Consider the following 27,442-nt stretch of genomic DNA (forward strand, 5'->3'; position numbering starts at 1 on the left):
AGACACATTGCTGTCAAACAGTAGTCCTTGATTTCTGGATGTTCAGAAAGGAAGGGGGATACCTTACAAGTCGGGCTAGTTGAAAGGTAGGGAGGAAGGTTGAGGGGTGTCAAAGCAGGTGATTTCAATTTTGGTAAAGTTTAGCCAGTGGTTGTTATCTATAGTCCAGTCCTTAATTGTTTGTTGGAAGGGGATGGGGGGACCAGATCATTTTCAGTGGATCCTGCATGGTGATTGAATAAATCATCTGCATGGATCTGATAATGAGGTTTGGAACAGTTAATCAACTGGCCTAGAGAGATGCAACAATGTAGATGAAAAGGAGCTGATGGAAAATCACCCTCTTTTATGTGACTTGAGTGGTCTTGCTGGTCGTTTCTTCCATCAAAACAATACATTCAAGAATATACAGGCTTTAGGCTGTTACAATTACAGCACATTCACATTTCACATTCAACACTCTAACCTGTGATCAACCATATAGTTCATTAAAAGGCCCCCACAATTCCATGTATGTTTCCTCTCTAGCTTGTCTATGAAACATTGATTTTTCAAAGTTTGACAGTATTTGCATATCCAGTAACCAGCCTTCCACAAGTGGCTTCTTTCTCGTTTTCCAAACTTTCAGTATTTGTTTAGTTGCCTCCAGAAGGGCCTTGTTAATCCAACAAAATAACTCACAATCAATGTCACATCTGCTTTTTGGTAACTGTAGAATCACTGCCAACAAATTCCGTGGGAGTGAAATATTCCAGATAATATCAAGTCTGTCCAACACATCCTTCCAAAAATCCACCACCCTGACACAGTCCCATAGCATGTGTAACAATGAACCTTTCTCTCTCTGACATCCCCAACATTGATCACTATCAGACAATCCCAATATGTTCATTTGCACCGGAGTGCAGTAAGGCGGCCTAATATTCTTTGATGGATATAGTGCAATTTTAGATCAATCTTTGCCCTGACAGGAACTTTCCAAAGGCCCTCCCACTCCTTCACAGAAAATGTTCTACCTAACGCCTCAGACCAAGTCTGCCTTAGTTTCTCTCACGGGGCCAATAAAAGACCCTCCATTGGCATAAGTTTAAGAAAACTTGACACCTGTTGCGGCATTGCATCCAACAGATTACAATTCTCCGGCTTCTGCACCAATGGTGCATTCAACGTCTGCTGTCTTTCAGATATCAAATTCTTTATAACCCCATATCTTCCAATCTCTGTGTTATTCAGTCCATAATTCTACATCAAACTTTCAAAGGACACCACTCGCCCATCTCGCCAGATGTCCTCAATTGTCAAATACCTTTCTTAACCCGACTCTGCCAATTCAACATTTTATTATCGACTTGCAACCCTGGATTATACCAAATCGATGCATCTTTATACATAAACAGACATTGCCTACTATCCAATATTCATGACGTCAATGCATCCTTGGTGGCTGCAATTGGCTGCAAATTTGCTGCCTGTCTGGGTATTTTCCCAAATGAATATAGACTCCCTACCTGATATGGTTCCAACGTACCCCTTTCTGTTTGTGCCCACAATGGTACAGAACTCCCTTCTTCTTCAAAGTAGCTGATTGATTTTGTTAACATAAATCCTCTACACTTGTTCGCAAGTATAGGATATCCAAATACCCGTTCCTGGACGCTCCAAACCATAATATAGCGTGGTATCTTTGGCCTCTTCCCCGTACCCCACAAGAATTCCTGAAATACTTTTTCTATACGTCCAAGAACCTTTGTTGTAAACTGCAAAGGGAGCAACTGTATAATATACTATAATTTTGGCAGTAGCATCATTTTGATTGCATTCATCTTTGCCCAAACACTCAGTGCAATACATCCCCATCTTCTATTGCTGGTCGTTTCTGATCCCTTTGAGGGCTATATTGTCTATGGCAATGGCAGCATGAAATCTGTTGATAAGGATGTCATGATCGACCGTGTCAAACGCTGCTGAGACATTTGGGAGGATAAGTGGGACCTGGGTGTTCTTGTGAACAGCGTCCAGGGTCTTTTCTCTGGGTTTCCGTAATTCTTGGTGGACGGAAGCCTGATTGATTGTCATGGAGGAGGTTGTTGGTAGTGCCATGGGCAAACAGCTGGGAGGACGTGATGTCCTCTAAGCGTTTCCGTATTTCAGGAAGTTATAGATGAGCTGGTAAGTATACATGATAGCTGCATTTTTTTCTAAGTGGATTCATTGTAATTATATGGCTCAGAAGCGCCAAACGCTTTCATGGCTTCGATGTACTTCCTGCCTCTTGGCTTATTACCAGGCTGTATTTGAGGATGCTATCCGGGAAGAATATTGTGTTGCAACTCTTCCTGGTACCTCTCCTTCATGGTTCTTGTACAATGTTTTCTCACCCGAACTGGTTTGGACCCGTGAAGATGGAGCAATTGGACTGGTGGTCTTCTCTTACTAGTGCTTTTAGTTAAAGTTAAGGTCCTCACCCCAGGGTCTCTTGCAAGTGGTACCTTTGTGTTTGTCCCAAGCATGGCATCAGGCAAGAGGCACTCATTCCTAGTACACACCAACATGGATGGAGCAGCCAAGGAGTTCCAGATCATGAGAGGTTGAAATGCCCAAACACCTCTCCCCTCGTCCATGTCATCTCATGTACCAATTACAGAGCCCCATCTCTGTTGCCCACACTTGGTTAATGAGGTTTATAAAAGCTCTTAGACCATTGGATGCAGTCCTCCTACTGCTATGACTGCAATAGTAAAAAACCTTTTTGGACACAAAAGCAATGGTGGGGAGAGAAGTGTCAGAGACTTAATACAAGCATGCTCAATGGGCTGTAAAAGAAAAAGAGAAAAACATATTCTTTTAAAGAAAAGTTATGAGGAAAGGATTCAAGATAAAACAAAACAAAAAGTGGCACATTGATATTGTGAATAAAACATTATTAGAAGGGGAAGGAAAGAAGTCTATGGCAAAGACCCCAGCCAGACTTTTGATGTAGAATGTTGGGTGGCCACGAAGGGGAGGTGCTGCTTCCCGCCACATGATGTTTGACGTGTGGATAGTGGTAGAGGATCCCCAGGACTACAGAATATGCACCTGTGCAATTTAAATAAAGAGACTCCAAGCACAGGTAAAGTAGCCAAATTAGAAACACACATGGCCGGTGGAATTTTTGTTTGTTGTGCACAAAAAGCTATAAATTCAACAAATTGGAAAGCGCTCTGCACACCGTTATGGAGCGGCAAAGTCCGTAGGGCAGGTCATCCTTGGAGGGGATTTGGGCCTTACTTAAGTATCACTGGGCATCCCATGTGGCAATAGAAAATTAATGGATTCACGCAGATTGGTAAGGCACAGCGATTAGGCTGGGATGGAATAGGATGGGTTTCAGATATCCCAATTGGGTGTTACATAGCAAACCAAAGATGGGTGCCCCCTCCAGCTAATTCAATGATACAATGATACTTAAGGCATGGTGGGAAGTTGCTGAACAGATCGGCTGGCAGCACATGACCAGAAAATGACTGTCATTCAGAAGGAAGGGAAGTGGCCGGCTCTCCTGGTAGGGAGCGTGGCTCATCACGGGCATCTTACATCATTTGCTGGCTACATATGAGACAGATTTGCTTCGGGCAGGGGCTGTTTCTTTCAATAGTTGCTCTTCAGCTGTGGCTGGGTGAGAACTATGACCGCTGAAGTGTGTTTTAGGGGCAGTACAGGTTTCTCAAAAGCATATTTTACCTATGTGCAAGGTGTTATGTCCTGTATCTCTTTGCTCTGGCCCTGTGTGGATGCTTGCCTGATGGAATGCTTGATGTAATGCCTGGTGGAATGTTAGCTGTAGGATGTTGGAGTGTGAGTGCCCTGTGTGTTCCATGAGATACAGTTAGAGTGAGCTGCCTGTGAGAGTGGAGGCCGGTTGATATCTTCTTATGTATCCTTCTTTTACCTTCTACTTACCTACCCATGAACTTACCTCTTATGTCATCTTGTAACCCGGTACCTTGTAAAGAAGCTTGTTCCCTACCTGTGGCTCTGGAGTACTTCCTTCAGCACAAGAGTACATCTTAACAATGGCGACGAGGATGCAGGAATTCCAGAGGGAGCAGTACCTGGAATGAAAGACAGAAAAGTGAGACATCTGGAGAGGAGACATCCACCGGCCCCCGCACCACCAGAGGTGAGCTGACCCACTGCACAGAGTGAAACAGCAGGTGCAGGCAGGCAAGGGCCGAGCTGGGGGAAGGAGCGCAGTGTTAAGGATCCTGTGAGTAGTCAGGGCCACTCAAAGCAGCCAGTCGGCCTGGGAGACAAGTATGTCCAAGAAAGCCAGAGGGTCTGGAAGATGCCTTGAGCCATCCAGCAGTGACAGGACATAGAGAGCGCAGCTGCAAGGAGCAGGCAGGACAAAAGGAGCAGTCTGGAGAAATTCAGTGAGGCAGAGCGCCTTTGAGAAAAATAAAAGGTTTGCCTGAAGAAGTCCGGGAGAGACCACCATCAGTGGGGACATCCTGCATAGTCAGGACACCAGGAGAAAAGTGGCAGTGAGGTGGTTTTGTATCCTGCAGAGGCTGAAATCTTGGGAGAGCGAGGATATGAGCTGCCGTGACAGCTCTAAAGACTTATCACTGTCCCCAAGTGTTGATTACTGTCCCTCATAGTTGCTTTGTATTGACATAAAAAGGGCTAACGGAAATTGGCTGAAACAAATAAGTTGACAGGAATCATACCGAAGTGAGGGAGAGTTCCTTCAGAACAGCTTCTGAGGCGTAGTGCGGGTGCAGCCGAGGAAATCCACAGCTGGATCAGCAGCCCAGCAGGTACCCCATTACAGGCCTTGGAACCGTTACAGCAGAGCTCCTGTTGGCATGGCTTTTGCAAGTAAATGATGACATCACACAGGGTCCTGGAAATGCTGGCGATGGGTCAGCGAATATGTAACGTATTTGTATTTATTAAATTTTATATAGCGCTTTAAGCCAAAGCACTTTATATGAAACAGGAATACATAACCAATATAATACAAATCATGAGTCAAAAAACCAAGAACAATAACCAGAACAATTTGCCGAGATCATTAGAATAGAACCTGAGTCGGGTAAAGCAGGAGAGGAAGTGGTAGAGAGCTGCGAAGAGGGAGATTGAAGAAGGTGGTATTTTAAGGAGGAGCAGAATGAAGAGTAAGAGATAGGGAGAGGGAGAGAATTCCAGTGGAGTGGGGCAAGGAGGTTGAAGGAGCGGAAGCGGGAAGGGGCGCACGGCGCAGGTGGGACAGTGAGTAGGAAGTGATCAGCAGAACAAAGGGGTTGAGAGGGAGAGTAGAATGAGTGGAGGGAGGAACGGTAGGGAGGGGCAAGATCATGAAGGGATTTGAAGACGAGACAGAGGAAGTTGAATTTGAGTTGGGAGTGAAAGGAGAGCCAGCCAAGTGAGGAGAGTGAAGAGGAGATGGAGTCATGAGGAGAGAGGGAACAGACAGTACGGATAGCAGAATGATAGAGAGATTTAAGGGGAGAAGATGTGAGGCGGGGAGGCCAAAGAGGAGAGTTGAACGGTAGAAGAGACGAGAAAAGATGAGGGAAGATATTAGGAGTTTGGTGGTGTGAAAGGTGAGGGAAGATAGGATTTTACGAACATTGTAGAGATGGAAGCGACAAGCGCGGGAGGTAAGAGAGATATGGTGAGTAAAGGAGAGGTTCGAATCGAAGTCGGGCCGAGGTTGCGGGTTGAGGCAGAGATGGGGAGTTGTGCAGGGGGAAAGAGGATGGAAGGACCCTGCAACGTTCCTTCAACGTCGCTACATCAGAGGATCCTCTGTTTATTATCCTTTTGCGTTCGGAGCCTCAGAAGCCGTTTCAGCAATGGAGTTTTTAATTGTTCCTTCCCGGTGCACAGAGGGGGCCAGCACAATGCACAACCCTTCATATGGTGTTTTGGTTAGGAGAATGGCACACAGAAACTAGGCGGAGCAGGCACTGCCGGTGCTCGTTTAAAAAAAAAAAAAGAATGGGTGACATGGCTTGCTGGAGTGTTGGCGCGAGTTGGGACAAGCGCACTTGAGGAGGTACTGTACTTTGGGTCAGCTGCATGTATTACTTAAGAGATTTCCCCTGTTGGCATTATTGATAGTATATTCATTCCTCTGTCATGAACTGCTCTGAAGTGGGAAAGTTGTTGTCATTTTTGGTGAAATGTCATATTTTATCCAATTTCGGGCAATGTTCTGTTTAGGGAAATTTCCATTTGCACATTAATGCAATTTAATCATAGTTGTCATGTGGGGCCTGTTACTTGCTATGGCATTTGGAATGTTTCAAGTTGTTGCAGTGTTGCTTTGTGTGGTTTATAGCTTGAATTGGATGTGACAGTGCGTACTTGGGTATGAGGTCAGCTGATCGTGTAATGTGATTTTGATATATCTGACGTGGCCTCTGTCACGTGGCCTCTGTCATTAGATATTAGCTTTGACCTCTGCAAATGTATGTGTCATGTATGTTTTTTTGTATTACTAAAATGTTGCCTCCACGTCACCAACAATGTTAACGGACTGTGTAGGATTTTGAACCCGATTAGAGAACATTTCTCTCGTTTGCCATGCCTTAATGCTCATTTTGCCTTTACTTGTGTGGAGTGATGACTGAATGTTGTATGTCTTGTGTTGTAAACTCGACCTGCTGGCGTAGTGAACCACTGGTTTGGGTTTGTGGCGGCCCAACCCTGTATTTATGTGTTTACAGTACAGTGTCCGCCTACGGGCCATGACCTGTCTGTATGTTAGTGTGGTGCAGTGTCCGCTGTCAGAGCCTAACCTGGCCACGGCCGTCCGGGGTGTTGCTGTCCACATTCTGGAGAGTGGGATCACAAGGGTTTTCTCATCTGCCAGTTAATGCGATGTAGTGGGTTCCTGTGTCCTGTGCATCAGTGGTTATTTTGGTCTCATGGATGTTCAATGTGAAAGGGTGCGCTGTGTCTCACTGCACTTTAGTTGTTGGCGGTTAGATGATGTTTGGTGTTGGTTTGTGAGTTTTGGTGGCATTGTCGGGTGCTGTGTGTTAGGGCTGGTTCCCTCGCTGGAGTGTCTGTTGTGGTCCCGCGACAGATTTTGAGTGTATTGTGTGGCTGTTTGCCTTCCCTGTAGGCCGTTGAGGGGACGGGTCAGGTGAGAGCATTTTGGCTCATTGTTCTGCAGAATGGAGTGAGTGGATTTTGATTGTTGGAGGTTGGTGGTTGTGGCCAGAGTTGGTTATAGTATCTTTTGTCGCATTCCCTTGCGGTTTCCCTTTGTACTCCTTTAGGTGCCCGTTCTTTGGTTTATGTAAAAGGGGGAGATATGTTATGTCCTGTGTCTCTTTGCTCTGGCCCTGTGTGGATGCTTGCTTCATGGAATGCCGGATATAATGCCTGGTGGAATGTTAGCTGTAGAATGTTGTGGTGTGAGTGCCCTGTGTGTTCCATGAGATTCAGTTAGAGTGAGCTGCCTGTGAGAGTGGAGGTCGGTAGATGCCTTCTTATGTTTGTTTGTTTATTGATTTGGTATTGTATCCTTCTTATACCTTCTACTTACCCACCCATGAACTTACCTCTCATGTCATCTTGTAACCCGGAATCTAGTAAAGAAGTGTGTGCCCTACCTGTGGCTCTGTAGTACTTCTTTCAGCACAAGAGTACATTTTAACACAAGGCCTTAATGAACAGCACAGCGGTCCCTTGTCAAAATTGAAAGCAAGGTGGGACGAAGATCTTTGGATATTAGTGGAGTAGGAATGGGCCCAGAGGCTTATACACTCCCCAGGAAGTCACCATCAGTGCCAGCCTAGGATTCATACAGTTTAAAAGTCTACACAGGTTCTACTACTCTCCTAAAAAGCTACATAAAATGAGCAGGGAAGCGGACACCCTGTTTCCTAAATGTTCAACTATTGGTTACGTTATGTTCGGTGTTATTTGTATAGCGCCTGCTGCCATTGATAGGGCCTTGAAGCGCTGTGAGGATGAATGCCATTTGGGAGACCGTAGTCTGTGTTTAAAAGTAATGATGGGAGTGGTAAAATGCGTGTGTGCATTTATTGCCAAATCAAAGGTAGTTATAGAATGGCTAAGTCTCTAACAGCAGCCCATATTGCAAAGGCACGAGGAGCGGTTGCTGTGTCAAAGTGTCAAACTATGTGAACAGCTGGACCGAATTTTGTGTGGGACTCGGCTGTATTCTATGGGTCGTAGTAATGTATGTTTAGGGTAAGGTATTAGTCAAATAGCATACATCTAAGGTGTGCAGCTATGTGAACAGCTGGACCGAATTTGTTTGCAGGGCTCAGCTGTATTCTGTGTGTGAAATGAGAGTGCAGCAACATATTAGAGAGGTGAAGCAAAATGTAAGTGTGGCAGAATGTCGCAGTGGCAAGACTCATTGCAGCGAACTAAGCTGCCAACACTCGGGAGGCCAAAGCAGGTGAGGCAAAACATAACAGCGGCGAGATTCAAAGCAGTAAACCCACAATTGAAACACTCTGGGAACCAAAATGCAACTGTGGCAAGCCACAACAGTGGCGAGATTCAAAGTAGCAAATATAAATTTGGGACACTCTGGGAAGCAAAATGCAAGTGTGGTGAAATACAGCCGCAAAATGCAAGTGTGTCAAAATACAACAGTGGTGAGATTCACTGTGGCAAATCTGCACCTGGGACACTCTGGGAAGCAAAATGCAAGTGTGGCAAAATACACCAGTGGTGAGATTCAAAGCCGCAAACCCACAATTGGAACGCTCTTGGAAGCAAAATACAAGTGTGGAAAGCCACAAGAGTGGCGAGATTCAAAGTAGCAAATATACATTTGGGAGGCTCCGGGAAACAAAATGCAAGTGTGGCAAAACACAGCCACAAAATGCAAGTGTGCCAAAATACAACAGTGGTGAGATTCACTGTGGCAAATCTGCACCTGGGACACTTTTGGAAGCAAAATGCAAGTGTGGCAAAATACACCAGTGGCGAGATTCAAAGCAGCAAAACCACAATTGGAACACTCTGGGAAGCAAAATGCAAGTGTGTGAAAACATAAACCTGGGGCATGTGAGCTGCTAAAAGCAAGCAATGTCTCTGGGCCTGCTCACAGCTGCGGGTCCTGTCTTCTCAAACAGGGCTGTACAAGCATTCTCAAAACTGCGTGATGTTATCCTTGGTCAAAGTGTATGAAATTCTCAGAGGTCCCTCAAACATGTATTCAAAAAAGGATTTGTCCACATTCCAAAACTTGCCTGCAGATTCTTAGCGGGCGAGGGCCTTAGCATGTTGGACAGCACAATGCTATAGGGCACGTCAGGCAGAGCGACGTCAGCGGAGCCATGCCAGGACAAATAAGTGATGTCATGGAGGGTACAGATGAAGACAGGATCCTCTTTAAACTTACATTGTGTGACTTCAAGGGGGCGGGCGTGGACCTTAGGTCAAGTTACCTCTACGCTCTCATTTCAACATCCTGCTCTCAAATTGGCAACTGTGCTCTAATGCCATCCTCCAAGGAAGCCTCAGAACTGACAGACCTTGGCAAATGGTTGGCCCACATGTGGTGCCCTCCCCTAGTCCCTTCGATTGGGTGATATTGTTTGAGAAGGTCCATGTAGCATCACCAGCGCAGCTAGACAGCATTTTTGTACACTACATGGACTCCCTGGAAGGACATGCGAGAGGAGCAGTGGACTTTCAACTTGCCCCCCTATTCTTCATCCAGAGACAAACGAGAAGGTTTCCTCATTCCCCGGCTGCCGCAGACGCCGCTTGGGTTGTACCCAGGGGATTTTACTAGTGATCCCAACCTCGGAGAGGCTCTACATGCATGTGAAAGCCCTTGGAAGGAGCCCTGCAAAGGGCACCTCCCCGCATGCAGAGATTATGTGTCAGCTTTCTGCGATGCACAGCCCCTGTGCAGAATGGAAAAAACATCAAATGCTTTCTTTTTCTCACAAACCCACTCCTGGCGCAGCAGCAACTACCCAACCCACACGACTGGCCCCAGAAAAACCATGTGTGAGTCTCGCAAACATGAGGTTTTGCTTATATCATGATTGCCGAGTGTGCAGATCTGGCTGCAGCAGTGGCGGCTTGTGTGTAATAGGCCCCCACCAACCAGAATGAAGGTGATGACGGGAAAACAAGCAAAATGGAGGAGGCACCCCGATAACCGGGGCAGGGGCTTCCCTCCTCTTCCCTCTCCCCCCTCCTGGGGCAGGGGGAGAGGTTTGAATCCAAAAGGGCGCCAAAGCGCTCAGAAAGCCCGCGAAGGACAAACAAAAGGAAGGGGGGGAGAGGTTTGAATCCAAAAGCGCGCCAAAGCGCTCAGAAAGCCCGCGAAGGACAAACAAAAGGAAGGGGCGGGGCAAGCCCCAAATAAGTTGCGGGCTTCCTGCTAGAAAGCACTTGCAGCTTTTCAACAGCAGGAGGCCCGTCGCCAAAGAAAAGGATTTTGTTTTCCAATCCACGCACCCTACAGGAGGAACAGCTACGGCGAGGCCTGGCCGTCGACGTCGCAGGACAGCAAGGCAGTGTTTTGGCGACCTATGATAAAAGGGTATCGGGTAATAATATCGCCATATATATGGTCGCCGTAAATAATATCGCCGGGAAAATGTTGTGGCGATATTATTTAGGTGACCATATATATGGGGTATATGGGGACAAGGCCAAAACATTTTTTTTTTTTTTAAATAAATCAAATTTGGGGGTTGCGGGGGTGTCCCCCGCATGTTCCATGCAATAATCTCGCCACAAAAAACGGCCATTTTTCGGCGATATTTTTGCATGGCGAGTTTTTTGTGGCGACATTATTACATGTAACCGATAAAGACAGACTCTGAATGAGCCCTTGCTAAGCCGGAAGGGTCTTTGCTCGTTTGGACCAGCACCTCCTGGGAGCCTAAAACGGTGGGGACGTCTGGTGGTATCAATGACGGCTCAGCTTCCCCCCAACAAACGCCTCTCTTCCAGCCCAGAAACACCTGCAGGGGCAGGCGGGTCTCAGACACGAAGGGCTTGGGGGAGTTGTGCCTATTATGGACTTGGAAAAAAGGGGGAAGCAGGTTTTGGATACGGAGCAGTCGCTGCACCTTTGGACCTATTTTCACTATTGTTTGCTGTGGTTAATATGTGTGAAAATAAATCTGCAGCCTTTTTATGCCAAAAAGAAAACATGTCTCATTCTGCACCTTACTGGAGGGGAAAGAAAGGGGCATAAGCGAATGAGCAAAGGTGATGTAAGTTGGCGTAACAAATGGACAAGTGCCCAGGTTATAATCATGATTGTCGGCTATGCAGGTCTGGCTGTGGCAGTGATGGCTGGTGTACGGTCTGTGCAAATCTAGTCCTCATTGGCCACCTAGCGCATGTGCCTTTCACTAGCTCCCTTATACCAAGGAACGGGGTGTTCTGTGTGCAAAGTCTTTGATTCTTAGCTTACAATATTTTCAAATGAAAAGACTGGTGCCCCTGTCACTCTGCACAGTGCTGTGCGTGGGCCATGGCTGGGGGCATTGCAAAAGTCCCCCAACCTGTCACCTGCACAGTAATCCATGGCCACAGGAAGACCCGAGTACGAGTGACGGCAACATCACAGCCTTCATTCTGTCTGATGAGCACTAAAGATTGCAACCTCTTAGGACACAATAAAGGTCTGTTCATCCTTCCGTCGCCTTGCCTGCAGACTTGGGAGTGGGGTCAGAATGCAGACCCCAACCTCAGACTTAACAATTCGGAAACAAGGAGAGGCAAGGGTGTGTTGAGGCACCTGACACCTCCCCTCTGTATCCTGCCAATGCCTACCACCAAAAGAGGAGCCCGACATGAATGGACCACCAGCACAAACAACAATGAGTGTACAAAAATAAAGAAATTGTGTTTGTGTTGTAAATGTATGTGTTTTTGGTTGTGATCTGTGAGAGTTTCAATGAGCATGCACGTGTGTGTGTCTGTGTGTGTGTGTTTCTGGTCAGAAAAGAGGCCTATTAGTGCTTTCACAAACCCTCTTTTCATGTGACCTGGGGATGGGGTTATTAGGAACACCAGCAGCATGAAAATAAATATGTTTTACAGAGGCTTGCTGCCATATATTGCACACAGACAGCCTACAAATGTGTTTACAGTGGCATGCTTCCATACATTAGGCACAAGCAGCAGGAAATGTTTCTACGAGGTAATACTGGTATATATGTGGCACAGACCACATGAACATGCATTTACAGTAGCAATGTTGGCATAAAGTGGTGACAGCCAGCCTGAAAATGCATCCTTACAGTGACAATACTGGCATATATTGGGCAAAGCACCAACAATGTGTTTTGTATGTGGCTTGCTTGCACATATTTGGCAAAAGCAGCATGAAATTGACTTTACATTGGCAATACTGGAATGCATTGGGAATAAAACAGGAGGGTCTAGCCAAGAGAACACACTTCTTATTCTTGGCATCAAGTGTTTAACTGAATTGGAAGAGGCATGTAAGACAAATTAAAAATCCCACATTTCCAGGAGAGAGCAAGAAACACTAAATATTTCCCTGTGCCTGGGAGCAAGGACTGTCTCTAGAAGGGTTGGTGTGCCACCTATCGGAACGGGAAGAGGAAGAACTCTAAAAAGTGTGTGCTGCCCTCAAAACCACACACTACCAACCGTGTTCTGTTAAGCATGCATGGCAGTCCCTTATAATCAGTTATCTAGCTCAGACAGTGTATGCCGGATACCCTTGGCCAAGTCTTAAACAGTGTTACAATATATTGGGCACAGCCAGCATGACAATGTGTTCTTACAGTGGCAGTACAGGCATATACTGTACACAGCATGCATGAAAATCTGTTTTGCATTAGCATGAAGGCATATATTGGATCTAAAAAAAGCATGACCATTTTACAGTCCCAAAACTGGCATATAATAGCTATGGCAGGCATGAAAATGTGTTGGTACATTTGCATACAGCTTGTATATATTGTCCAAAAGCATCATGGAAATGGCTGCTTACACTGTCACGGTGCTTGCATAAATTAAGCAAAGGCTGATTGCAATGTATTTTTATAGTGGCTTACTGGCAAATTGCGGTACCGTAATTAGCACCAAGGTCCCTTTGTGGGTCCCAACTTTAACGGCTGGTCTACACCAGCCGTTAAGGTCGGGTCCCGCAAAGGGACCTCGTAGTAAGGTGGTAAGGGTTTACAGGTACCGGTGCCCTTACCGGTAAACCCTTACCACCTACCGTGTAATGAGGCCCCATGTGTTTTATAGTGTTATGCTGGCATATATTGGTCATATCTAGCATTAAAATGTGTTGTACAGTGTCTTGCTGGAATATATTGTGCACATTCGTCTATGAAAATCACTTTACATCGGCAATAATGGCATATCTTGGACACAAAATACCTGATGGGGTGGGGGTCCTAGTCAAGAGAGCATGCTTCCTATTCTTGATATCAGGTGTTTAACACATTGGAAGAGGCACGCAACACACCTTTAAAAGGTACACATTTCAAGCAGAGAGGAAGAAAGAAACACTACATATTCCCTTTGTCTGGGAGCAAGTTGCATATTATAAACCTCCTTGTCCAATTTTGGTAGCATGGACAGATTGGCAGGCTTATCTACGCACGGTCGTGGATTGTTAGTTAGTTACAACCCAGTGAAAATACAATTATTAACCAATGATAAAAGGGACTGTCCAATCAAAGCTGTATAAAAATATCAACTTTATTATTATTCAACAGACAGTTCAAACACACTACAAAATACAACCCACCCAGTAAAAGAATGCAGAGGACAGACACTTTCAAGAAAGAAAAGGGATGCACGCTGGATACTGAAAGGAGGGTAGTCAGTAAAGTAATTAATCACAATAGTTCAAGGATACTTGGTTTCAGCACCAATGTAGCAACAAGTCGTAAAATGTCAGTAGGGGCCATTGGAGAAGGACCGGGGGACAGAACCACAATGTAACATGTGCTTGTAGAAGTTCATGGTGCTCGACAGGGTCTAGTCAGTTTCAGGGTGCTTGCAGCTCCTGTGACAGAGAATCAAGATGGGAGACAGCTGCGGGTATCAGACGGCAGGCAGTTCGGTGAGTGAGACTGGATGGGCAGCTGCAGGCTGGCCTACACGCCAGTTCGGGGTCAGGAATCGTTGTCTCAGTGTTGGTTGGCGGGTCTGAAGCACTGGTCGAGGCATCTCGGATGACGTTAGTGACTGCGGAGTAACAACAGTCAGCGGTGCAGTCGGTTGCAGCTCGAGGGGCTAGACTGGCTTGAAAATGTCCTTTAAGGTGGATGCTGGTTGATGCTTGTCGATGTACTCCTCCTAGCTTCTTCACTGGGCTTGTGTTGTCCTTTAAGCCAGAAGGCCCAAAGCTGAGGAGAGTGTTGCAGGCACCGGTCATGTCCTGGGATTGGTTCTAAGTCTCTCTGGCACTTCCCACCTAGGAAGCTTGCTGCAGACCCTAGCAGGGCACGCTGTGTGCTGACTGGGTACCGGTTCTGGAGCTGCTGGGGGGTCCTCTGGGTTCAATAACTCCATATGTTCCCTGGGCGATGTTTAGGGGTGAGATCTTGCATCCCTCTTGGAAATCATGGCCTTCCTTCACTGGTGGAAGATACGAGGCAAGCTGTACCTTCAGCCAGGGTCCAATGCTGAGTTCTTCTTGTTACTCATTGCAAAGTCTTCAGATGATCTGCCCAAAAGAGGGGCTTGACCCTCTTTTAAAGCCAAATGGGCCACAGTGATTGGTGTATGATTCGTCTACCTTAATGAATCAATCATAAGTCCCCACCAACAATCTCCTGTTTGCATGAGGTCATAACCAGAGTGCTTTGCAACAGAAAAGGTAAAGGGGTGAAAACATAATACTAAGTCCCACCCATCTTCTTGTCTGTTGTGGATCAAAGTCTCTGTGGTTAATTGAGCTCTCTGTGGTTTCTCATTAAAGCGGCAGGTCTCCCTTGAAGCTGCGGCGAGCCCAGACTTTCGGTCGCCACCAAACCACATAATCGTACCTTCTGAATGGGGTCCGCCTGCAGGGATGAATACTGTAAACAGCTGTCCCAGACATGACAAGTCACTGCCCTTGATACTGAGAGGCGGGAGCTGGCTTCAGGTTAACACAGTGCATATCAAAGGTTGTTGGGGTTTCCTGTCCTTTGTTAGTCCTGTGACCAGGCCCCCCGTGGGCCTGTTTGAATTAACTCTGATTAGTATGCAAGGCTGCCACCAGCAAGGCAGATCCATTGAGACTTTGTTAGTTAATTAGGGAGGCCATTGCAGGAGAAAGGTTTTGCCTTCCCCCGAGATGCCTTGATGCACTCTTAGCTGTCATATTCCAACTAAATATGACAGGGGGGGGGGGCGGTGCATGTAGGCTGTGTCCACCCAGGGTACACGGTCTATGTGTATGTTTTGTGGTGAGCATAGGAAAATGTGTGCAGATTATTCCCACACATTTTCCGGTGGTTGAGCTACCATCATTCAATTTTATTTAAAATTTCAAAAAAGCCTGTATGGTCGAATTCCTCACACAAGTACTGTCCCTAAAAGAGTTGGTGTGTTGCCTATCTAAAAGAGGGAAGGACAAATCCCTGAAAGTGTGTGCTGCCCTAGTGGAAACCACATTGTACCATTAGTTATCTGTTATGATTGTATGCCAGTCCTTTATAACCAGTAGTGGAAATGAAAAAAAGGTAAGGGGCATCCCACAAGGGCTAGGGTGGGGTAGAATTTGGAGGAGGGGGCAGAACTAGCAGTTGACCTCCGCTCAAAGGAAATGTTCAAAATAATAGTTTTAAAATGGTGCAATTTCTCTCATGCTATTTATTTCCAAATTCCACACTGTACATGAATTCCAATTGAAATCACTTCCATGGCAGTGGTGCACACAAAATACTGTTGGTAATGCAGTGGTTTTTAGTACATGAACGGATCCATAGACATACTCTGTAGTAGAAGGCTACCAGGGTAGCTCAGCAGGTTGAGATGCTGTTGCTGGGAGGCTATATATTAAAATCTGGTTGTTAATCATAGGACTTTTTGCAATTCCTTATATAAAAAAACAAGTGCTATAAAATGTGTTTGGCCACGGCATGGGTTGGGCTGGTCGCTTGCTTATATTCAAGGTGAAGATGGGGGTATTTCTGCCCCTGTAGTGAAAATCAAAAGTTGGCACCCATGAACCCACAGTTTAATTTCCTAATAACTGCTGTCAGCACAACAGAAGCATGTATGAGTGAGTAAGCACATTGACAAGCATATAACACATTTAAAAATAACCAGTGATGAAACACAAAAGAAGGGGCACAAAAATTACGGGGTATTTGTGTGGTAGTCTGACAAAAATGCAAGTTTAAGCTGCATTTTTGAGTTTGGAAATAACTTTTTTTTCCCTATGAAAGTGTAGCATGCAAATTTGGAAAACCGCAGTGTGCACAGCATGTTGAAAGCCTGCTTTTAACAGCGATGGCCCCCACCCCAATGATAGTCATGGCCCATTGATTCCTGTGGGGTCCCTTTCAGGCCAGAAGAAAGAAACAGGCTTGGCAAATAAAACCTGCAAATGCGCAAATGACAGCTCGGGTAAGGCGCACAAAGCAGATTAGCTCACCGAGCCCCCAGCTTAACTTAGCGAAGCTGGGGGCTCAGTAAAGCCTTGTTGGGGCTGAGGCAGGCCGGGTCCAACAACCGGCCAGACTTCTGATGCCGGATCTCGGATCCGGCAAGAGCCGGCCGATTGGCTAGCTATGCTTATAATTAGTTAGCTGGTTTAAACAGAATATGCTTACAGTAAGCATGAAATTGTTTGTTGTAATGGCCTGAGGGGCATAGATTGGGCATAGGCAGCATGACAATTTCAACTGGCATTTACTGGGCAGAGCCAGCATTATCAATGTGTTGCCACAGTGGCATGTTGCTACCATAAATTAGGCATGGGCAACATGAAAATGTGTTTTGACAGTGGCTTCTGATATATCTTTGGCACGGGTAGCAAGGAAAAGTTTTCTTCAGTGACATGCTGTCATATATTGGGCACAGACAGTGAGAAAATGTCTTCTTGCAGCAGCAATAATGGCATACATTAGGCACAGCCAGCATGTTTTTTTTACAGTGACATGCTAGCATATTTTGGGTGGAGGCAGTATAAAAATGTGTTCTTATAGTGGTAATACTGGCACATACTGAGCACAGCCAGCATGTAACTGGGTTCTTAAACATGATACAAAACATATTTTGGGCAAACCCACCATGAAAATGTGTTCTCGAGTGTTATGTTGTCATATATTGTGCACAGTCAGCATGAAAATATTATACTGTGCCATGCTGACATTCCCTAGGCACAAGCAGCATGACGATAATTGTAGAAATGTAAGTCTGGCATATATTGGGCTCAGGCTGCATGAAAATGTTTTTACATTGACTTGCTAGCATATAATGGGCACAGGCAGCACGAACATGATTTACATTGGCAATATTTGTATATTAAGATATATCCAACACGAAAAATGTGACGTGTTCTTACAGTGGTATGCTGGTATATACTGGGCACAGCTATTATGAATATGTAATGCAGTGCCATGCTGGAGTAAATTGGAAATTGCAGAATGAACGTGTTTGCACAGGATAATGCTGGCATCTACTGTAAGTAGGCAGCATGGAAATGTGTTTGCATTGGCTTGCTGGAATAGGTTGGGAACAGGCAGCATGAAAATGTTTTTACCCTGTCGATTCTTATAAATATTATGCCCCGGCAGGATGAAAATGTGTTCTTATTGTGCATGCTGATGTGTACTTGGCACAGCCTGCATTCTGTCATTTAGCCTGCTGGCATATATTGTTGGGCACTGGCAGGATGAAAACATGTTTTTCAGGGCAATGCTGGCATAGATTAATGAGATAGGGCTCATGGATTTTGTTCGGACGCAGACAGCATGAGCATGTGTTGCAAAATTCTCATGTGAACTGTTTGTGACATGGAATCCATTGGAGTTTTCCATGTGCTCCCTACATAACCGATTGTGTCGTTTTTACCATATTTTCCTCAGGAAAATACCTCTGGAGCACCCTGGCTGTTTCCAGTTCACTCCCTGCATTTATTTATTGTTTTATTGATTTAAATGTATAAAGCGCACAGCGGCCCTTAGGCATTGTGGAGCTGTTACAGGTTACTTGCTTGGTTGTTCAATTTACATGACATTTCAGAATATTAGTGACAGGTTGTGCAGTTACATGACATTTCAGAATATTAGTGACTCAGCAGTGGCAGAACAGAAGTACAGGTTCTGTGGTTACAGTGGAACAGAATAGAGGCGGGTCACTAGATGCACGTTACAGATGGGTGGAGGCTGGTCAGCAGTGATGGCTAAGTGAATAGTTTGATTTTCAGAGCTTTCTGGAATACTGTGTACGATGTTTTGTTTCTGAGTACTGTAGGGAGAGCGTTCCAGTTTTTGGGTGCTAGGTGTTGGAAGCTCGCGCCCCCTGCTTTGGCTCTTTTGAAGGATGGCACGTTGATTTGGTTGATGAGGTGTGACCTCGTGGGCCTGGAAGAAGTGACGGGGTGATCCTATCAGATAGGTGGGGGGGCATTTTGTGAAAGGCACTTGTGTGTGATTGCAAGGGTTTAAAATAGGGTGCGCTCTTTGACCGGCAATCAATGTGCCTCTCTTCAAGCCTGGGAAATGTGTTCCCTTTTGGGAATGCTCAGAGCTGCCCAGAGGGCATTGTTTTGTGTAATTTGTAGCTTTTTAATGTTTTTGGCAGAGGTGCCCAATAAGGGGGCATTACAGTAGTCGAGTTTGGTGCCTACTGTGGCCCTGGCAATCTTAAGGCAGTTCTTGGTTGATAGGAATGGTTTGACAGTGTTAATAATTTTAGTGGTGAGTGCGGCCGATGAGGCAATAGCACTGACCTGGCGTGTCATGGACAGGGAGGAGTTGAGGAATACTCCTAGCGTTTTGACCGATGGTGATACTGTGATAGGTGGGTTGTCAATGTTAAATGTCGAGTATTGGGGGGAAGGTTTACTGAGGGTCCCTTTAGTCCCTACCAAGAGGATCTCAGTTTTATCTCCATTGAGACAGAGGCCGTTGGCTGCCATCCATGTCTGGATGGATGTGTAAATGCTGGCCAGGGCAGCTGAGCGCCGTTCATAGGGACCTGTGAGTGGGAGAAGGACTTGCGTATCGTCGGCATAGTTAGTATAAGCTATGCCGTGATGATCCAGGTCATTGAAGAGGGGGAGGGTGAAAATGTTATACAAGGTGGGAGCCGTGCATGAGCCCTGCGGGACTCCACCGTGTATGGTGGTGGGAGCCCTACAGGCAGAGTCTGAGAAAATCCTCATGAGTCTCCCTTTGAGGAAGCATTCGATCCAGGTTATGGCTTGAGGGGAGAAGTGGGCAGCATTTTTAAGTTGTTTTCAGAGGATATTGTGGTTGACGAGATCAAAGGCAGCCAATAGGTCAAGCAGTAGGAGAAGTGCCAGTTTGCCTTTGTCCATAATGTCGCCAAGTTGTATTTTGAGAGCCAGTAGGGCAGATTCTGTCCAATGGGCCAGGTGGAATCCAGATTGCCTTTTGCCTAGAATGCTGTTTTCTTCTAGGAATTGCTGGATTTGGGCATAGGCAACTTTGTCCAGGATTTCAAACAAGATCGGGACGGTGGTGATAGGTCTATAATTGTTGGCTATCTCTGCGTCTAACAAGAGTTTTTTCAAAAGTGGGCGGAACCAGGCTCTTTTAGACTATCAGGGACTGAGTTCAATTTGAAAGAGGCATTGATGAAAGTTTTGAGAAAAGGAGCAAAGGCTGGACGAGCATCACCTTTGCAATTTGAGGGTTTGATATTCCTCATGATGGCCACTATTTTGGACTCGGTTATTTCTCTGAACGAGAAGCGGTTTTTGTCTTTAGGGTCCTCACTTGCAGTGTAGTTTTCTGTCATGATATGTTTAGAGAGGTTGTTGTGGTGGCCATGGATCTTTTTTTGGAGGAGTTGGAGGGCTGTTTGAACACTGGTACACCGAGCTTCATCTTTGACGACTTCTTGTGAGTTGGTGACTGGTGTGGGCAGTTCTTTAAATATGGCAAAGAGTTCTCTGGATTCAGAGGTGGCGTTGGTGATCCTATCATTGTAGGAGGATGATTTTGCTTTGACTGTAGCTTGCTTGTATTGCTTGGCTAGGGTTTTATAAGCGATGAGCGTGGCGTCCTGAGGGGATCCTTGGCATTTACTCAGGGCTTTGCGTTTTAAGGAGCATAGTTCGTTTAGTTCTGAGGAGAACCATGAGTTGGCGTGCTTTATTTTCTTAGCTTTTTAGTTCTCAAGCGGGGCGTTGGTGTCAACTGCGGTTTTGCGCGTTGTGTTGTAGATGTTTGCCAGGACTGAGGGGTCTCGGCCAGTTCAGAAATAATATTTACAACCCTCCAATTGAAAAATCCTCCATCATGCCTGTAGAGTTCTGACAATAGTGGGTCCCCATGCTTATTGAAAAGTTGCATGAATGAGAACACACTGCAGCCAGATGCCACACACCCCACAGAGCCGGCAGATGGGGGTGAAAAAACAGGAATGCCGTTTTCTGTGTGTTTCCCTACATTCACGCAGGGAACGTAGCTCTTGTTGGCATAGAAGTTTGAATGAAAATGACCAACAATTGAGTCAACGTTGTTGGTGTTATACCCTCCCAAATTACGTGGTTTGATTTTCCAAACACTGGTGCTGGGTAGGTGCTTTGACTCTATGCAATGACATTGCCATGGGGTTGTCTAGTTTCAGCGACCATAATAGAGTCGGCCTTAAGGAAGTGTGGACAGTTGGGCCTATGTTATAATCAGTGGGACTAGAGGCCAGCAATGACCGCCTCTGTCACTTTGAGTTTGGTTAAAGATGGTGCCCCCCCTCACCGCCATTGTATGGGATACAAGGAACAGGAAAGCAAGGAGTGATGCTTAGGGCGGGACAGGAAATTATGTGGGCAGAGGAAGAAGGGTTGAGGAAAAGGGACTTTGGTGTGATAAGGAAACCTTTCAAAAGACAGGTTCGATGAGATGGGGTACCATTCAACTGTAGGCAGATGTGGGGGTGGGGGTGAGAGAAGGGCAATAGGAAGAGTGAGGTGAAAGAGGCGAGGGTAGCCAAAAAGTAGGTAAGACAGAAATGATGGGATAGTCTTTGGGGGCAGGGATTATGAGAATGAGGAGGCTTTGTGGGAAAGGGGTAAGAAACACGTGTTAAGAGAGGGTGCAAAGGTAAAACGGGGGTGTTCAAGTAAGAAACTCTCTTTTGAGGGATCCACCCCTCACGTTCGCAATAAAATGCCCCGTTTCCTCATGTGACTGGGTCCCCCCTCGTGTCTGAGGACCTTCATAATAACCTTGACAAATTGAAAGGCATGGGGTGCAGGGGGGGGTGTGATTGGAAAGATTGGATGCGGGGCTGGGGGCGTTGAGGCGGACGGGAAACGAGGTGCATTGAAGGGGTGGTAATCGGTAGGGGGAGAAATAACGGGGTGGGGTGTCATAAAATGGTGACAGTGGGGTAGGGGAGAGATGGCGGTTACAGATGCATAAGAGGGAGGGGGCGGCTCAGTAAAGGGGTCGGACGGAGAGAGTGATTGGGTTTGGGTGGGCTGCATCCATCAGTCACATATCGATCTTCCCTATTGCAGCCAATTGGGTGTGGGGGTGTCGAGATCAGCCAGTCAGAGCCCCTGACTGTCATTACTGCAGCAAAATAAAAAAAAGCCGTCAGACACGTGCGGGGGTGGGGCCGGCTCTATACCCCCCTCTCCTCCGGGGCTCAGGCACTGCAGATCCGCTCGCATCCCGTGTGGCTGGCGCCTGCCCCTGAACCTCCAGCAGCGCCACTCCCCGGAGGACCCGGCCCGCTCCTTTCGCCGCCATGCCGCAGTGCTGGGACGGGGTATGTGGGACCACATGGGGGAGGAAGGGAAGGGTGCACCTTGCACGCCCACGGCACCCCGAAGCCATCCGCGCGTGTGCCTTTCTCCCTATGAATAAGAGCACGCCCATCCTCACAACCTGCCCGTGCACAGCGGGGACAGTAGCAGCTTCACCGGCTAGCCCTCAACGCCTATGCGTGTGCACGTGTGTGCATGCACGGGATTCTTGCGTGCCCGTGTGTGCATGCACACGGGATTCTGAGCGCATTCTGCGGTCCTGTGCACGTTCGTGCGCACTATACATTATGAATTATGTACCAATGCTTTTGTGTGCTTTTCTGCGTTGCGTAGTTGCTTTTTATGCATTGTGTTGTGTATGTGTTGCATGCATTGTATCATGTGTGTGTTGTACTATATATGTGCTATACGTTGTGTTTAGTGTGTCCAATGTGTACGTGCCGTGTAGTCATGGTGTATGTACATCATGCATTCTGTGTGAACTGTAGAGTGTAAAACATGAATTGTGTGTTGTATCAGTTACATATACGTTCGTGTGTTTTTGTGTACATGTTTTATGTATTGGGTATGCGTTGCCCTTGGTAGTGTACCGTATGTGTGTGGTTGTGTATGTTAATGTAAATTGCAGTGAACTGCAAGTATACCACGCCAGTTTGCATTTTATACCTGCCTATGGCACACACGATTCGAACTGCGTTCCGTTCTTGCCTATATGCGTGGTGTGCCGATTGTAGGTCTAGTAATTGTGCTCCCTGTGTACTTTTGGTGCAAGGCTCCGTGTGCGTGGGTTATTTTTCGTCGTGACATTGCAAAACTCGCGGTATCGCAATAGTGCACGTGCTTTCTATGTGAGTGTCTCGGCCCTAAAAGGTGCCCTCGCCGCTCACGGGGATTCTTCTAGAACTAACCTGCTTCTAGGGTGCCACAGCCCTGCCATGAAGCGACCTGGCGCCTGCCCTGGAGGCAGCGTCTCGCCGCCAGCGCAAGGGATGGGCCATCGTTGTGACCAAGCAGAGGTAGAGGGGGTGTTGCTAGGTCTGGAAAAGATCCGGGCTAATGTCAGGACTGGCTGGACTCGGGGCTAGCTTGCCTTTGGGCTGTAACCCCTGAACTTCTATGGGGGGCTACAACCAAAACACCCGAGGCTATAGCCCCCTCAGCCCCCCTCCGTCCCGTTAGTAACACCTCCCTCTCCCATCAGTAGCCGGCGCATCCCTTGGGTGCCGAGAAAGGTTTGGAGTATCTGCAGCTGTCACGCTAGAGGTCAAATAAGAATATTATGAAGTCACGTGTATATCGGCTTCTCGGCGCTGCTACGTGGCCGTTGTTACGCATGTCAAACTCAGCTTCGCTTAGTTGGTTACCGTCGGAAAAGGGCCGCATGTGGACTGAAAGTGGTGACCTTCAGTTGCACTCATTTTGACAGCAGGTACATGGCCCCACATAGCTATCCGACTGGCTCGCCTGGCGTTTGCTGTGTCATGCATCCATTTGCCCTTCAGTCGCCCATATCGCCGCCTCACCCATTCTTGACCCCTCCTAGCGCCCCCCCCCCTAGCCCTTCTCATTATCGATTCCCCATCCCCCCGGCTCCTAGCTCCGCAATCTCCGTTTTCCCTACTCCCTGCCACCCTATTCTCTGCCTTTCATTTAAGGTGCCCTCCTCTGGGTCTACCCCACCCCCCACACTCTTAATTGGTCTTGCCTCCCGCCATGCTATTGCTTCAATGTATTCCACGTGCCACGCCATGTCATCGCCTTAAACCTCTCTGCATACACCCCAGGCACCCCCTTTAGGTGCCATATTGCTCGTCTTCTGCCTTCCCAGTTACTTCATCTGCTTGCCCATTTCTACCCCAAAATGCCCACCCCCACACAATCTCTTTGTTGTCCATTCGCCCCACTCTACTTCCGTATCCGTGTTCTGATTCCGGGTCTTCCCATCCCATGGCGCACTCTGCTCGGCTGGGCTGGACCAAGGTCATGATTCACTTCTTTTGCTGCATCCACGCTGTCCAGTGGCTGCCGAGAGATGGGGGGTAGGGGAGGGGGGTCCTGTCCTGCAGGGTGCAGAGGTTGTGGATGGGAGGGGTTACAGGGAAGGTAGAGAATGGCTGGTGCCCCTATGTTAGTGAGAAGAGAGGCAAGGGCTAGGGAGGGAGGATTTGGTCCGAGTGAAACTGGGAGGGCTAGTTTTAGAATTCTAAGGCCTTGACGCCAATGAGGACAAGGTCACTGCACGGGACGGGTTCTGGGAGGGTGGAGGGCAGCTGCAGGTGTGGGCCTCTTCAGGTGGAGCTTCACTACAGTGGGGGCGTGGTCTTGCGAGGGCGGGTAGGGGTACTGCAGGTAGAGTAATTGAATGGGTAACTTTTATCACAAGGGAGGGTCACTACAGGGAAGAGTCACTGCCTGGGCAGAGTCGGTGCAAGAGGTGGTCCTTGCAGTTGCTGCCCACTGCACCGACCTGCCATTGCAGGCCGTGGACATGCTACTGTACTGACATTTGTACGTCACGCAATATGTGTTGACTGCTCTGAAAAGTACCCCCTGGAACGACCCTGCTGGGTTTCATCGGATACGTTGCCTCGCTGCTGATGCGCAGACTTACAGAAGTACTCATTAGAGTGTGTAAGGAGAGTTGGCTTGTGTGGTTCATCATTTGTGGTTTCTTTAGGGAACTGTCTCACAGCTGATGGGCTGGCGATTCATGGCCAGTATTCAAGTTGGCATGGGAAGAAGTTGCTTTCTTACAGCCAAGTGTCCTGGTTCTGCCTCCGTGGGGCGAGTCGTCTCACATCCCGGGTTATAAAAATAGGTCCAGGCACCAATGAAAAAGTGGACCACAATCATGCATTACCATTTGTTAATTTCCAGAACAGGCTGTGTACTACTACCTGTTTTGGTAAAATATGTTACACATAATATATCTGAAAGCATATTTGATTAGTAGCATTGGTTAAATCTAGTCTAGTATTTTACGAAACTGGCCTACTCTGGCCAAAAAACATCCTATAATAGAATCATGGCCTGGCACGTGGGCATTGCTCTATTGCCCTATCAGCCTGCTCACAGCTGGTATCCTGGCTGATCATTCAAAGCATCTTTGGGAAAAGCTTTCCCACAGTCAGCGTCCAGGTTAAGCATTTGTTGGGTCTTTGCTAGGGCCTGCCCCACAGCCAGTATCCCTTTTCAGCATTTATGGTACCTTTGAAAGGAGTGTTCTCACAGCCAGTGTCCTGGTTCAGAATATGTGGTGTCTTTGGAGGAGCTGTGTCACACATGGGGGACTAGTTCACTATTTATACAAATACAGGCAACTGGGATCCAAGACTTGGGGTGGTCCCTACATGCTTGACCTCAACCTTGAAGTGAGCTCCCCCTCCTTAACCCAGGCGCCCTAATCCCAAAAGACTGAATGTAATATTTGTTCACTATAGACAGGATTCCCCTACAGTCTAGGCTTGCCCTTCTCTTTGGAGGTCTAAAGGCCGGAGCTCTATCTCAATTATTCCGGAACTTTCTAGGTGACCTATACCAGGGTCATTTGGTACTTGCTGTACCCTTACCCGTTGTAGATGTCCTTTCAGTTCTTATTCACGCTCTACTCTGCATTGGAACCTTACTCCTCCCTCTCTTCCCTAGTCTCACCCCACTTCTGATCGTCCTCCTCCTCTAACACCTCCTGTCTCTACTTCATGCCTCCCAATCTTACTCATCCTTTAACTCCTATCTTTACTCTCCTCTCCTCCCTCCTAATGTTCATCTCACTCTCACCCTCTCATTTACTCTCATACCGACATATAGCAAAATGGGTACCACTCTCAACCCCAACACCTTACCCTCATCCTCTCCAAACACGCCAGTACTTTCTGCCAACTTCTCCACCTGCTCCACTCTCCTCGTTGGTCATCCTTCACCTTCTCTGATAGCAGCTGAACACCTATCACTTGAGACTGACTTTCCTGGGATTATACAGCCCTCCACTCTCCAGACAGTTGCCTTAACTCCCTTTGGCTTCTCGGGTCAGCTGTGCCCCTGAGCCAATAAGTGCCTTGTCTACCCGAAACTCTGCCTACCTCCTCCGCTTGTGTGCTGGAATTTCTCATGGGAGTTTTCATAAGGGCTTTAAGCTCGGCCTCTTTTTATCCTCCCTTTTCTAACAGCAAGCCATACGGTCTATGGTGGCATTCAGTCCCTGTTCCCCGCCAGTATCAAGTTAGTCACAGTCCCTACAAATTCTCGAGAGTGTTTCCTGGTCTCTGCCACTGCTGCCCAGCTCCCGCTGGCTTTAGGTCTACTGCTGCTTTCCCACTCTTCCCCTGTTGCAATTTTGGGGACTCTGCGGCATATGTGTTGGGTCTCCCATATAGATCATGAATAGGTGGGGAAATTCAATTTTTATCAGGGAATCCGTTTCTTGCCTTAAGGTCCAGGTCGTGCTTTAACGTTTGGGCCATTGTGTCACTCGTAGTCCTTGTTGGTGGTCTTTGGAAGATGTTGCTTTCTTGGGGTCACTAGCCATTAATGTGGTATGAGGAGTGTGGTGCATGCTGATAATTGTAATTTCTGGGTCTTGCATCGGGGTAACAGGTACCATAATGGGGCATTATCTGAAAGATTGGAGAAAGAGACCTGTCCAGGACAGAGTCTGCTAGGCACCAGGACAGAGAAGAGTTACTAATTCACCAACACAACTCCAGGCATACCGGGGAGCTAGGCGCAAGAGCCTCCTCGCTCAGCTCCCCCACATCTCTCAGCAGTAGGCCTGGCTCTAGCATTGCCCTGATAGTCTGTCTACCCCAACTTGAAAGGGGCCCTTGGGTTCCCCTAAGGCTCATATTCATGACTCTGTCACATACCTCCACCCTTTCCTTTCGGTCGCCTTCTTCATCTAAAAACTACCTTTGCCTGCCTCTTCTTTCTTGTGACTCCACAAAAACATAGAATGGTTGTAGAGCTAAGATGTGACATGTGACTCTGTGATTGCTGTCCTTAATAGGGGCATACATACTAGTGAGACGCGATCTGTAATTAGAGAAAAGGGCCTCCCAGTCAGATAATATTTTAGGGTGTCCATGGCCCATTTGATGTCCAGGCACTCCAGTTTGAAAATTAAACAATTGCGCTCTCTGGGAAACAATTTACAACTAATGAAACGGATGGCGTTTTTCTCGCCCTCCTTTACCGGGGATAGCACCACCCCAAGCTCTACCAGGGAAGCGTCTCTGCACCAGGAACTCTTTCTCAAAGCCGGGCATCGTTAGAACCGGGGAAATGCATACCTTTGTATTCAGGGCATCAGAAGCTTCTTGCATGTAGTGGGCCTGCGAAATAGGGAGGGGCATATCTGGCCAGTCCATCTGTGGATAGGGCAGACATGTTCAGAATGAACCTCCTATAATGCCCCACTAACCACAAAAAGGCTTGGATATTCCTCTTAGTCTTAGGCAGTAAGATCTTTCAATCTTTAGTTTGTTGCTTCTTAGGGCAGGATACATCCATTCCCGAATTAGAATTCCCAGCTATTTCCCC

General features: G+C 47.1%; 1 protein-coding gene across 6 annotated transcripts in view; it reads left to right on the top strand.

Moving 5' to 3' along the window:
• The window catches only part of NDRG4 (NDRG family member 4), an 865,926-nt gene that overhangs the window by 579,424 nt on the left and 259,060 nt on the right, over nucleotides 1–27,442 (top strand). The window contains exon 1 of one of the 6 annotated variants that reach the window (XM_069654574.1): nucleotides 21,737–21,909. The exons of 4 other annotated variants lie outside the window; for them this stretch is intronic. In XM_069654574.1, the coding sequence (XP_069510675.1) occupies nucleotides 21,889–21,909 (21 nt within the window). In that variant the 5' untranslated portion in view covers nucleotides 21,737–21,888. Of the gene's footprint in view, nucleotides 1–21,736; nucleotides 21,910–27,442 lie in introns of those variants that run through there. One more of the 6 variants, XM_069654584.1, reaches the window with a different exon arrangement.

The sequence above is a fragment of the Ambystoma mexicanum genome, chromosome 1p (genome assembly GCF_040938575.1).
Source record: "Ambystoma mexicanum isolate Mex_15411 chromosome 1p, UKY_AmexF1_1, whole genome shotgun sequence".
Classification (NCBI taxonomy): Eukaryota; Metazoa; Chordata; class Amphibia; order Caudata; family Ambystomatidae; genus Ambystoma; species Ambystoma mexicanum.